Source organism: Lepidochelys kempii, chromosome 11 (assembly GCF_965140285.1).
Source record: "Lepidochelys kempii isolate rLepKem1 chromosome 11, rLepKem1.hap1, whole genome shotgun sequence".
NCBI lineage: Eukaryota > Metazoa > Chordata > Testudines > Cheloniidae > Lepidochelys > Lepidochelys kempii.
Window position 1 is genome coordinate 63,441,605 of NC_136390.1, and position 14,359 is coordinate 63,455,963.

The 14,359-nt window shown below is 44.4% G+C and overlaps 1 protein-coding gene across 4 annotated transcripts in view; it reads left to right on the plus strand.

Annotated features, from left to right (window-relative positions):
* The first annotated feature begins 748 nt into the window (after positions 1 to 748).
* The window catches only part of CCNYL1 (cyclin Y like 1), a 51,217-nt gene continuing 37,606 nt past the window's right edge, over positions 749 to 14,359 (plus strand). For 2 of the 4 annotated variants that reach the window (XM_073306644.1, XM_073306645.1), the window contains exon 1: positions 749 to 1,116. In XM_073306644.1, the coding sequence (XP_073162745.1) occupies positions 912 to 1,116 (205 nt within the window). In that variant the 5' untranslated portion in view covers positions 749 to 911. The remainder of the gene's footprint in view (positions 1,117 to 14,359) is intronic. The other 2 variants (XM_073306647.1, XM_073306646.1) reach the window with 2 other exon arrangements.

The window sequence follows — 14,359 nt, forward strand, 5'->3', positions numbered from 1 at the left end:
ATTTGAAACTCGGTAGGACCATCCTTTCGGGGTTGTGCATGGACACTGCGTCGGGGAAGGGAACCCCGGTCCCTGATTGGGGCCTCTGCATGCTACTTCCTGCCTCCTCTGAAACCTCTACCCTGTGGGGAGAAGGGGAGAGCAGCACAAGGGGTGTCTGTGCAATATAGGCGCTTATGGACCCTAGGGAACTATTAAAACTGGATGAGCTGAACAGCTTTTAAGTCTGGCTGAGGCTAGACGGTGTAAACTGGGCTCCTTTGGCGGAAGTCACCTCGGCTCCCGTCCACACTAGGGCTCCCGTCGGCAGAACAAGGAGTTGTAACGCTTGCCCCGCCTCAGGGGGCCGTACGGGAACCCTGTGGACCGGCCCGAGTCAGTCCCCTCTGCTGCACCTTTCACCCCCACGCGGGCTGGCTCCGGCCCAGGGCCTTTCCCTGGAGGCTGCGGGGATTAGCCCGGCGTGCTGGGCTCTGGCACGGGCAGCAGAGGCGCCCCCCGGCCCCGGCCCCGGCCCCGGCCGGCACAGCGCAGGCGCCAGCCCGCAGCGGCCCCGGCCCCCCCCCGCGCTCTGCGGGCGGGCGTGTGCGGGAGGGGCAGCAGGAGCAGGAGCAGGGACGGGAGGGGCTGAGGGGGGCGGGGCGAGGACGGGAGGGGGAGGAGCAGCGGCGTCCCGGATCACGCGACACGGCGGGCCCCAGCCCCTTCTTGCCCTCGGATTGGCCGCCCGGCATCATGTGACGGGCGGGGCGTTTCTCCGGGGCTCCTGGGAAGGCGGCGGCGGCGGCGGCGGCTCCGGCGCTCGCGCTCCATGAGCCGTAGCTGAGGCAGCGGCCGGGTGCGTGGCGGGATGCGGCGCGGCGCCCGCCTGGGAGCCGCGTAGCGGGGCCGGGGGGCTCCGGCCGGGCCCCATGGGGAATACCGTCACCTGCTGCGTGTCGCCGGACGCCAGCCCCAAGCTCAGCCGGGCCCGCGGCGGCGGGGCCGCGCCGGGCCCCGAGCGCCGGGCGGACGCTTATCAGGTAGCGGCGGCCGCGGCGGAGGCCGAGGCGGGGGACTCGGATCCTGGGGGCGGCCCCCACCTGCAGCACATCAGCGACCGGGAGTTCCCGGATGGTGAGCGGCGGCGCGGGCGGCGCGGGCGGCCCGGGGGGGGGGCGGAGCACAGCGCCGGGGGGGGCCGGGCCGGGGGATGTGGAGCGGCACCGGGCAGGGCGAGGGGGTGTCTCTGCTCGCGGGGGGCTGCATGTGGCTGCGCCCTTCTGATGGCGGGGGGGTCTCTTGCGGTGTGATGGACCTTGCTTCATCCTAGTCCGGGAGGGAGCCCCCATCGCTGGGGTGGGAGGGGGAGATGTTGCTACCTAATGTATCTCTCCCCTATTGGAGCCCCCCCCCCGCTTTCTTTGGGATGGGTGCCCGTGGAGACCCACCTCTGTGCAGTATCGATGGGCAGGCTGCAAGGGGTCTGCCAGGGCGACTAGATGCAGCATACCATCTTCTGCCCCTTGGGTAGATAAAGACCGAATCGGTTTCTCGTTTGGGCGTGTTACTGCTTTTGAGGCACTCTGGAGATCTGTGCTGTAATCCGTGTCTTAATTTTCTTTAGTGTTGCACCGCTCCCCTAGATGGTCTTCTGTAGATCATGAGGAAGCTGAAACAAAGATTCTTTGGGTTTTTCTAAATTTTATAATTCTCACAGATTACTGGGTTTTCTTCGTTTGCTAGAACAATTTATTTTTGGCTTGAAACTAAACATGCAAAATTTCAGGTCAAAGAACTTTTCTTAAGGAAGTTGGGGGGGATCAGAAATAAGGCTTAGAATGGAAAACTGCTGACAAGCTTAGAGGGATGTTTGTTTGCAGTCTGGTCAGTGTCTTAAAAAAAGTTAAAAGTTCTACAGTTTAACCTGGAATTCACTATCAAATGTGTGGTTTCACAAGATTTTCCTCCTAGACTGTGTGTGGAAGCCCCACCAAAGCTGGAGAGGCTAACTCAACAGAGAAAACAGTGAAGCTGGCTGTAGACAAGCAATCTCTGAAGAGTTTTTCTTTAAATTTTAGCTGCTAGTGGTAATATCAGTAAGTAAAACACTTTCAGGTGTAAGTGTTTTTTACATTGATGATAGCCCTTTAACTTTGGAGTCATAACTGACTTCATAAACTTTTGTGGAGCTGACAGTAGTTGCTGCATTCCCAATATCTGTTTAGCTGAGAGGAGGAGGAAGAAGAGAGTTGGAGGGTAAGGGGATTATAAATTACAAAGGTTGTGTGTAATGTGACACCACCCTGGGAGACAAGGACAATTTATAAACTAGCCCCACAGGGAGCTAAATTACAGCAGTAGACACGTTGCACTGAAAGTCCATTTTCACATAGCTCTTGTGGTTCTACACTTACTTCCCCATTGGCTCAAGGATACCAGATGTTTAACTGTAATCTGAACAGCAAACTTGGGTGTGCTTGTGAACATAATTCTGTAGTGAGACAAGCATCGCAGGAAGTGCGGCTACTCCAACGAGACCCTGCCCCATGTCCTGTGCAGCTGCAAGCCTCACTCCAGAGCCTGGCAGCTGCTCCACAATGCCATCCAGAACCGCCTGGTGAAAGCCATCGCACTGTGCCTGGGGGAGGTCGCTGTGAACTGCACCATCCCCGGTACTGACAGCCAGTTGCCACCTGACGTGGTAGTCACCGACGAGACCCAGAAAAAGATCATCCTCGTCGACGTCACGGTCTCCTTTGAGAACAGGACCCCGGGCTTCCGCGAAGCCCGAGCTCGTAAGCTGAAAAAATACACCTTCCTGGCCGACACCCTGAGAGCGAAGGGCTACAAGGTGCAGATGGATTCCCTGATCATTCGAGCCCTGGGTGCCTGGGACCCCTGCAATGAGCGTGTGCTGCGGACCTGTGGGATCGGTCGACGCTACGCACGGCTCATGGGGCGCTTCATGGTCTCAGACACCATCCAATGGTCCAGGGACATCTCCATCGAATACATCACTGGCCACTGACAGTACCAGGAGGTGTGAGCCGGAATGACATCGTGCATCAATTATGAGAAAGGGACTGAGAGACTTTTTCCATTGGATCATATGAACTGGAACCATAAACTCACTGAACAGTAAATCTCACCAAATGAGGGTAAATCCATCCTCCTCATCGTATCCACTCATTATACTTCACACCTGAACATAGCAATTATATGAACAACATACCCTCATATCTCAATGTCTGTACTTTGATCCGTTAACCTTTTACCCCCAATTGGGGATATTGCAGATTATGTATTCCTTATGCCATCCGATCCTAAACTGAGTTTTGTACCCCTTGATAATCTGTGCCTTATTCCCTGATAACCGGAAACTTCTATGCCTAAACTCTGTACCATTTTTTTATTTTAACATCATCTAAATAAAATTATTAAATCTGTTCTTATCAGTTTAATTTCTAATCTCTCAACTGCACTTACCACTGAGGAAGAACTGACAGGGTCATGCTGTGGTGGGAATTGTTTAGACATCACCTGATGTCTTACTGGTGCTGCTGTGTGTGTGTGTGTGTGAACTTCAATTCAAATGCTATTACACTCAGTCTTTCACATTTCATGACTTTCTGCTTGGCATCTTTAACTTCTGACTTGTATAAGAAAGCTTTGCCATCCCATTTCATGATTATAACAACCACCACTATGCAAAATACACACAGTTTGAAAGTGACAGCATGTTTTGCCACCTGGTGTGTAGGATTCCTGCAATAACATTTAACATTGGTCTTCCATTCTTGTTCCTGAATTTTAGGGACACATTTTTGGCAGTCATTTAGAAACTGGTTGCAGAGGAGTGTGAGAAAACTGTCAGAAATAGGACGTTTTAACATCCATGGTTCTGCACACAGGACCATATGGCATAGCTGTTTTTATAGAAATGAAACTAAATAGAACAGCCAACTTTCCAGATTTCCTCTGAGACAGCTGTGTAATGTGGCAATGGGAAAAGTCACATTTACAGTTTAGGAAAAGGAAAATTCTAATCTTGAAAGAAACTGTTATGGAATCTATGAACTATTTCTCTCCTAATTCTTTTTGGGTGGGAGTGGGTGGCCTAAATTCTCTAATAAAGATTCTAGTAATCTGAGCAAAAATGCCTAAACTAAATAAAGCTGCTCAGAAATAAGGGCTGTGTTTGTCTGAATCTCTCAACTACGTAATCACTTCAGTTTTGATCCAGTGCTGAATAGCTATGGTAAGCTTAAGTGTGAGTTCATCCCAATGTCAGAATTGGCCTTGGAGAAGGGAAGCATATAATTTTCTGGGTTTGCAGACTATTATGACAGTCCTGTATAATCAAAGGATAACATATTAGCTATTTAACACAGATTGGCTTTGGGGTTGTGGAAATTTTGATCTTGAGGTTGGACATAATTCTAGAATTTGTGATGAGCACAAATTAGACATGTTATAAGAGACTTTCAGAGGCATAGTTATTCACACAACATTGCTCTTAATTCATTTTTTATGTTGCCTTTGGTAAGTTAGTCTTCATTACAATAAATCACTGACTGTTTCCTATATCTATTAATATTATTGTGTGTCTTGAATATATTTGGTTCCTGTTCATGAGGCTGCAAAACAAAACTGAATTGTCCCAGGTAAATTTGGAATGACAGTCATGCAAATAGATGTACTGTGGGCCACCACTACAACTGTATTTTTTAAAGCATTCTGAAATGAGTGAGTAACTTTAAAATGTGACTTCAGTAGTTACAGTAATATCTTGAAGTGGTTCACGTCACACCATGAAGGACTGTCAATATGCAAGATTTTCAAAATGAGCGTTATGAAGGAGGGTTTCTCATAAAGGTTCAGATTGTGCAGGTATCGGTATAATTTAAGTCTATAAAATGACAAGCTTTAACTGTAGCTGTTGTGTACTAGATACCTGTATTTATCAAGACGTTGAAAGATGCTAGCTTTGTCTCTTGGCACTCAAGACATACAAGCATCCACTATAACTACACAAGTTCCATACTTTTGACTATTACAGCATTCCTAATATTGGTTGGTTTGCCCCAGCAATTTAAGGCCTTACATGAAAAGGGTTTTATGAAAGGAGTGATGTGGTGATTGAGGATGCTTCCAGTTGTACTAGTAACTGCTGGGTTGGAACTTATTAGCCAGTTTGCCTTTCTCTAATGATTAAAACAATTCAAGGGACAGAAGTAATGGTCATCCCAACAATTTTTTTCTGTCAATTATTCTCAAGGTTTTTGGAGCGCATTCACTTACTGATTACGCAGCAGGCAGCTAGTGTTACTAGATTTGCCCGTTACTTTGGTGTACACTCATTTATTAGGGTTACTCTTCGGGGCTGGAGGGGGGTGTTCTGTAATTCTATCAATATACGGCTTGTGTCAGTTGTGTTATCACACAGAGTACTACTTCTCCTTTGTACAAGTTCCCTCCCAAGGGAGCAATCCTGCAGCACCGAGGTTCCCCAGGGCTGGGTTCTTCCAGCCCCAGAATCTCTCAGACATACGCACTCTCACACACGCACACACCGCGTTTGAGAGGACCGGGGTAATCAGCACTCCCAAGCTGACCCTTATATGTCCCTGGATGGTAGGCTGGGTCAAAGAGCACCTCCAAGCTGTCACCCTCATGCCATGGCACTGCACTGGAATAGAGCTCACCTGAGCAGGCCGGGTCGAGCAGCACTTCTAAGCTGCCACCTTCATGTGTCCCAGGTTCAGCACGTCCCTATCCCCACTTTCATGTCACAATTGTTCTGGTAGTAACCCACTTGATGAGCAAACGCCACAGGATTTTTGGGTGTTGCAGGGATCTTTAGCTTAGGTACGAGGAGTGTTGCTGCAGAGTGAATGAGGAAGCCAAAAACCAGCCACATGGAGTACGGGGGAGAGAGCAGCAACCAGCTTAACCCTGAAAGTTATTTGTTGCCAGGTAATAACCATACGAGGGGAGCCAAACAAACAGTTATAATATTTAAATCTAACTTAAATTTGATTCTAAAAGTCAAGTTTAGAAAACTATAACTGATCACACAAGTCAGGGTCAGAAGGCTATACCTATAGAGAGCAAGAGAGCTGAGTTCTCACCACTCTGTGAAGCTTGAATTGATCGGGGTTCCCAGGTGGTGGTGGTCCGGAGTGCTGGATGCACGCAGAGCCCCCAGCATGATCAGTCAGGAGAAGGTGAAGTTCCAGTGGAACTGATGCAGATGTTGGATATAGGCATTAGAACACTTACTTGAGCATGGGCAGGGGTTTTTGTAGGGAAAGAACAATGGTTCAGGGAGAATACTAGATTTGTTTATGGGTCAAGTGATGGCTCAAGGGAGTATACCAAAGTTATTTTGTTCAGGCTAGACAATAGGAGCTGATCACGCCTGGCTGTGGGTGGTGGTCCTTCCAGGGAGCTCACAATGCAATTAGGCAGCTTCAGTATTTTGGATACCAAAAAAGGATTTATTACTAGAATTGGTCTGATAACTACTGAGCTGGGTGTGTGCAGGTATGGGTTCATTAACATCTGGAACAGAGGTCCCCCATCATGCAGTGCTTTCCTGGTCCCATAGTTCAGTGCGGTTCTTGCCTTGGAATCTCTGTTCTCCATTCTGTATGCTAATAGGGATGCCTCCCTGTCCCATCTTCAGTGCAAATGAGGCTAGGGGAGTTTCCTTGTCACCCTTGTCCGGAGGGGTTTAGGTGTGGCTCCCACTGCCTTTTCATTGCTTTTTGTAAGTCTTTCTTCTGATCAGCTTTGGTTCAAGCAGAGGCCCGGGGTGGGGTGGGGTGGGGGAAGCTTCATGAATCAGACAGGCTGGATACTGTGACCTTGTTCCCCAAGAACACAGAGCTGACAGGTAACACTAGTGTCTGAAAGTGACAATAGAGACATCTTGCTCGATTTCTGGCTTGAACAGAATTCTCTCTGAAGTGCTGTTTGGCGGGACGATGACAGTAAAGCAGGGATTACACTTTAAATCCACACTTTAACACTCTTGCCTTTATTTTGCTGAAATTGAATGTTTCAGTGGCAACAGGAACTTGACAGCTAACAGCTGAGACTTAGCACTGTTAACCTGTTAGCAATGGAGCGTGGTCGGTGGTGTGGATCATTGGACTTCAATATGAATACTCATTAAATTTAGTCATTTAAAAAGAAGTTTCTGTATTTATTGCAGGCTGATGGCTTACAGTCCTGATCTGAGATCAATCGATTTGTGTACTCCTAGGGAGGACAGTATGGCGCACTGTCCCAGCGAGGATCGTTAATAGCACTACTTGCATTACATGAATCAAATCCATGTGAGAAATGCTACATGTATCAAATCTGAATTCCAAACAAGTCAGTGCTAACTTCTTAAAAGCACTTTTGGAGGATATATATGGGGAAGAGAGGAAGCTGAACAGAAAAGGAAGAGAAATGAGAAGTAGATCTGAGATAACCAGCACTGGGTTGAACTAACAACTGGGATAACCAGGAATGGGGAAGAGAACCAGGCAAGATCAGAGAGGCACCAGGTGGGATGAAATAACCACTTCAGGTTAAGATGAAGATCAGGGCTAACAAAGAATGGAAAAAACATAGTGCAGGGGAGAGAGAAGTGAAGTCTATCTGTTTAGGATGAGAACCTTACTACTGGAATACAGCACAGTACTTGGTTCTTGCTTTGACAAACCTGTCCTCCTATTTTCTTCCCCTTTGTCAGCATTAGCATAATTTATCTAACTAGTCAAAGGCCCATTCAAAAGATGAAGGCTCTCCAGAGGAGTGCAGAAACAGTTCCCTAGCTAGAGGAAGGCATAATCTGGGAAGACTCTTCCTGTTTTTTCTTCGTTGTCTATTCAGTGATGAATATACAGTGCAATAATACATTAACTATGGTCTATTCGCAAATCTTCATTTCAAATTTCTAAGCACTATTCCATTTTCTAGCATAACATGTCAGCCTAAAGCGTGTGGGTGTTTTGCTGTTTTTGATCTTAGTAAAATTGTTTGCAAGCTCAATAAAAAATATCCTTTGATGCAAGGAGTCAATTTTTCCCCATGCTGGCAACTGCTGGCATCAAAGGCTTAACCAGCTTATATTGTGTCTTATTTTGTGGCTCATTGTGTGTGAAGATCAGTAGTGAAAGAACTGGTGCATTCAGTTGTCTGCTGAGGTAAAAGATGAAGTTGCTAATGGAAGACAAGCTTTGCTTGACACAATCGCAATCTCTTTTGTTTTTGTTTTTTGTCTTGTCCATTTTGTGCTATTCAGGTTTGCTGTCCTGTTTGCATTCTGGGTTTTATCCTTATGATCTTCTTGCTCTTCTCTTTAATCTCTCCCTCTTGTGATCTTCTATTTTTCCCAGAATTACAGATGGTGTAACATGTTCACACACACCTGCAGCATGTTGGCTCAATTCTTGATGCCCTATACTACCTAAAATGCATCTTCCTGGTGGTAGGTACAGTAGAACCTCAATGTTACGGACACCAGAGTTACGAACTGACCAATCAACCACACACCTCATTTGGACCTGGAAGTACACAATTAGGCAGCAGCAGATACAGTATAGTACTGTGTTAAACGTGAACTACTGGGGATAAAAAGGGAAAGCAACATTTTTCTTCTGAACAGTAAAGTTTCAAAGCTCTATTAAGTCAAATGTTCAGTTGTAATCTTTTGAAAAAACACCATAATGTTTTGTTCAGAGTTAAACGTGTCAGTTACGAATAACCTCCATTTCCAAGGTATTCCTAACTCTGAGGGTCTATTGTAGTCGACACCTGATCAGAGGTCAACTTGATGAGTTCCCATTGGGTAGGTGGAAGTGAGGGGGTGGATTGAAATGTCTTCCCCATGAATGTACTGTATCCACGTGGTAGTTGACCACAAAGAAGAAAAAGGCCAGTGTTGTGTACCCATTTTATTTCTTCCATGCTTAGATGATACTAGTAACCAAAGCAGCTTTTGTTCTCCTCTCCATTTTTCCTCCATTAAATTCTGCAAATAATTCCGTAAACAGGGAATCTTATGTGATATGTTAATCTGTCTGTGGCTTGTATCTACAGTTCCAGTTCATAAAAAGCCAAGTGTAGTTCATATGGAAAGGCAACTTATTTTATTAATTTATTATACTAGCTCTACTGCCCTGTGGATCATGCTATGTGGAACTCTTTTCTGGCTATAAAAATTCCAAGGAAGAATGCTTTTCATGTAACTTTGGAAATGCTAGATAAAATATGCAACAATAAGAGCATACAACAGTAGCTTGGTTTGATAAAACTTACAAAGTAAGGGAAATTCAGGATTAAATTTCAACTCTGCTTTGTCCAGATATTGTGTGAGCTCTGTTTATTATCTCACTCAGAATTGTAATTCCTCTCATCTTAAATAGGACTTACTCCTTTTGATTTTTTTTAAGACAGACTGATAGACCCGTCATAGGCTTACTTAAAATTTTTTGTTACTGTAAAGTATTGACCCTGCTGCAGAAAGGGGGTGGGGGGAGGACGCGGATAGCAGCAGAAAAGTGCATAAGAATGGGAAGAGAAAAATCAGTGGAATAAACTTCAAAATTTAAAGTAGGAGGAGCTTTTAAAATAACATTTCAGGTCTGCCTCCCACCGTGACTCCCTCACACTGAGAGCCCCTTTCCTTTTTTGCCTTGTTTAGGTGGCTTTTGTCTTGCTTCTCCCTGCCCAGGTCTCACATCCAGAAGCAGCAGGGGGAAGGTGGCTAAGAGTGTGTAAGCGTCCATGGATATCACAGAGCCTGCTTAGAGCCTGCAGTGGTTTCATGCTGAAAAAGCTGGCTGATGGGAAGTGGGTGGGGACCGTGAGGCTTTTTGCTACTGGGTGTGGGAGCTAACTTCAGGCCTTTGACAGCACTTCATTTAGGAGCTGGGAAGAACAGGGAAGTGGGGCTGGGAGTGTGGGGCAGAACATTAGTGTGAAATTGGCTCTGAGATCTCGGATACACATCACTCGCCTTAGAACTCTAACTACAGCTATATTTCTCTTTATGGTTCTGGGGTAACTTTTTTTTTCATTATTTTATTCCTTATCCATACAGATGGAACTGAGAATTTTAAAAAATATTGTATAGAAATAGATCTACAAAGGGAAATAAAACCCCATTTCCAGTGTCCGTAAGGAAGATAAACTGAAAACCCACATCAGAAAGAAGGTGATGGCTGTGCTCAGAGAACTCTACTAGCATAAATTCAAGCATATAGTAAAGCAAGAATACTAAAATTAATAAGATCATGAGTGTGGATTGATACAAATTAGGATTTTTAGATAAAAAAATCCCAGTTTGAGCCTAATGAAATTCTGTTGAGTTGTTAATGAAACATACTGATGTACAGAGCTGCCTTCCACTGCTGGAATTCTTATAAGACTCTTTTACTGTTTTTGTGCAACATTATAGATAATCTGGCTCAGTATCAGTTGTGACAAGAGCATGTCAGGAGTAAACCCTTTACACTGTTGAAATTGAGCAGCCCGTACTAAATTAAAAAAAAATTTTAAACTAAAAATGACATTTTTATCTAACCTCTTAGAAAACAAAATGTTAAAGGCTGAGCAGTTAGGCTACCAACAATCAAAACAACTATGAAGGGAGAATTTGGATTGGTGCCTGAAGTGACCTTTAAAAAGAAATTTGAAAAGTCCTCTAGTAACTTTCATAAAAGCCTAAGCCTCATATTTTAAGCATATAAAATTTTTACTGAGGGAAGTTATTGTTGCATTTTCACTTCACTGTTTAAACTGAAGTTAAGAAACCCCACAACCTCCCCATAATCAGATGGCCTACTATGAAAATTCGTACGTAATACACTGCATTATTTTAATTTTATCGATAGAGACTAGATTAGAGGTGGGCAAACTACGGGTGTGAGCCAGTAAAGGATGGTTGCTTTTAGAAGTCATGTGATCTGCCCTGGGGTGGGGCAGGAAGAGATGCATGGAACAGCAGCACTGGTGTTTGCAGAGATTACGGTTTGCTTGGCTTTCAGACTACAGCCATTGTGAGGAAGATGCTCATAAATGAAAGTGTTGTAGAATAATGAAGCGTGATCAGAAACCTACTTTAGTTCCATGCCACTTTAGCTGAGCAGGGTGATCCAGTAATTTGAGAAGCTGAGGCACTTGGTGAATGAATTTTATTTTCCAAGAAGTAAAGGAATGGGAAGAAAGCTTTTTTTGCTAAATTGTGTATTTGCTTCTGATTTCAGGATTAAATCTCTTAGTAATTTTGTAGTTACTATGGTTGTGATGTACACTACAGTGACTTGATTTCACAATTGTCTGGGAGCTTTCCTTTTTCCTCTCCACTTCAGATTGTGGGCTTGACTGAAAAAAATTATTATGGGAAGACTTTGAGTGTTTTGACTTCTGGTCGCCAATAAAACTAAGAAGTTCAGGTTTTTTTTTCCTCCCTGAAATTCTGTGCTCTTTCAGAAGATTGTCCCTTTACTTCCTCCATCTGCAAGGCCACTTGTCAAGCTTGATGATCTTTTAGTTATCGTGGAGTAGTAGCCAGACAATGACTTAAAAGCACATCTTCTCCAAAGCTGAGTGTGCTGGCTTCTGGCTCACAGATGCTCCATGCATAAAGGACTCGGTTTGGTCACGAATCCACTGTGTTACTAGCAGATCAGCCCTTTCCATGGGTTTTTCTCTCAGTGCACTCCACTTGCTTTCTTGTCTTCTTCCTCACTGCTCTTGATGTCCTTCCTATGTTCTGCTTTGTTCAGCACCTGTGCTGTTGCTCCTGCTTATAGCACTTGCCCAGTGACACAGATGGAAGTACCAGAAAAGTGAAACTGCCACAGCTGACCAGTTTTGTCCTGCTTGCGCTGTGCAGGAGGAACCATGTCGCTGTATAGATACCAATGCTCCATGGCTGCTCAGATGGTAGGGGCTTTGGAGTGGTGAGCTACCAAAGGCATCTCTTCCTCCCTTGCATTCTCAGCAGCTTTGGAGGAATGCAGCTCTTCTGTTCCTGCTAGTCCTTTCACACTACTCAGGGGATGAGAAGCTCTGGTACCCATGCAATCCTGATCAGGTGTTGCTGGAGTTTTGTCCCAGGGGCAGCACAATGTGTTGTCTCAAAGTAATTTACTGGTATGTGCAGTGGTTTCATGCTGTATGTTAACTAGAAGCAAGAAGGCTGTATCTGTATTTCTGGTAGTACTTTTAGCATTCTGTGTTACCTTCTAGTATCTAATACTATGAAAGGCTATCGAGACTGGCAGAAGAGAAGAATGAGAGGAGGCCAAAATAATGGAGGTGGTGTGGGGGTCAATTTAACCCAACAGAGTGTCTTGTCAGTTAGACAAACACCACTTTCACGAAATCTTAGAGAAATGAAAGAAGCAATAGTGGGTATATCTCATTTGGCTGACTTAAAAAAAAAAAAAAAAAAAAAAAAAGAAACATTACTCTTTGGTCTTAAAACTTTTCATCCCATTTTTCATGGAGATATTGCTCCATTATGATGCATTAAAGGAGCTGTCCATCCAGTTGTCGTCTTTATGCTTTAAAACCATGATACTTGTCCCACAGCCTTTGTATTGCATTGACTTATAAACATCAGTTTGAATTGTGATATGCTATACCGTCTGCTTGGCTAATGATGAAGTGTAGCTTGCATGATAGATGAGAGGATTGGCATCTCTTAATGAGATACAGAGCACTTCCACTTCTGGGTTGCTGCTTTTTTCCATCCAGGTTGGTAGTGACTGGCAGTCAAAGTAGCAACCATCTTAGCCATCCAGACAGTCACACATAAAATGTGTTGATCCTCTTCCATTTCATAGTGGGCAGGTGTCCGTCACACAAATCCTCAAAATATTAATGTGAAGTATTAAAATTTATACTCTTGTTGACAATCCTGAGCATAGAAACAAAGGAATTAATGGGTGTAGAGGGTAAACCACCCTGTCTTCTAGAGGCGGTCCTGACAAATTGTTATAGCCTATTGTTCAGGACTATGAGGAAGCTTTTAATGGGCACCATGAGCACTAAACTGTGTGTGTGTGTGTGTGTGTGTGTGTGTGTGTGTAAAATTGTACCAAGAAATTTTGGTTTAAGTTTTTTTAAAAAAAAAAGGGGGGGGTCAATTTTTTAAATTATGACCTGTTTGAAGTGGGAGGACTGGAAGGATTAATAAAAGCAAAAAAAAACCCCAAACTTTCATATTGCTAGAAGAGCTCTTTATGCACCATATTTGTATAGTAAGGTTCAGAATTACACTGTTGTGAAACTTGCTGTGTTCAATCCTGGACTAATGTCAAAACAATACTGTTGGACTGTGATCTGTGATGTTTTAAGCCAGATATTTGGCGAATGTCCAGAGATAGAAACCAATGTAGTGTGCCATTGGGGAATCTCAGTCCTTTCATTCAAGAGGAGTCGATTCGCCTAACCAGTAACTTGGCTTAAACTATATCTAAGCTTAGACCACTATAGCAGCACACTGCTGTAGCACGTACATGTAGACACTCACTACAGCAACAAGGGGGGTTCTCCCAGCACTGTAGTTAATCCACCTCCCTGAGAAGTGGTAGCTAGGTCAATGGAAGAAGGTCGGCTTAGCTGCATCACTCAAGGATGTGGATTTTTCACACCCCAAACGACATAGCTGGATTGACCGAACTTTTCAGTGTAGACCAGCTCTTACCATGACACATGAGGAACAGATATATTATGGGTAGATGCTACGTAGTACAGAAGGCTTGTATGTATGGACCTGGGGAGAATCCAAGGGAGATGCATGACGAACTGTCACATTATAGTAAGATGTATTATTTTGGCTACTAGTTATTTAATCAGCATTTTAGTATGGGGGTGGTGCTGGGATTAAGGATGTAAACAGTTTAATCTCCGGTTTCAGAGTAGCAGCCATATTAGTCTATATTTGCAAAAAGAAAAAGAGGACTTGTGGCACCTTAGAGACTAACACATTTATTTGAGCATAAGCTTTCGTGAACTACAGCTGAATGCATCCGATGAAGTGAGCTATAGCTCATGGAAGCTTATGCTCAAATAAATTTGTTAGTCTCTAAGATGCCACAAGTACTCCTTTTCTTTTTAGTTTAATCTCCCTTCACTTTTTCTGGGGAAAGCATATGGGGCATTTTAAGTTAGTTCATACCCTTGAAGGAGTCACCAGCACGTTGTTTTGAGGTATTAAACTTCTTGTTCCTGGTTTGTATAGTTTATGTACTAAATGCAGCATATGTTGGAAGAGGGTTTGTCAGAGTGACCAGTGTAAGTAGTCAGGAATTTTGTTTCTTAGGGTGTAAGAGTGTAGTGGTTTTTTTTATTTAAAAAAAAAAAATAG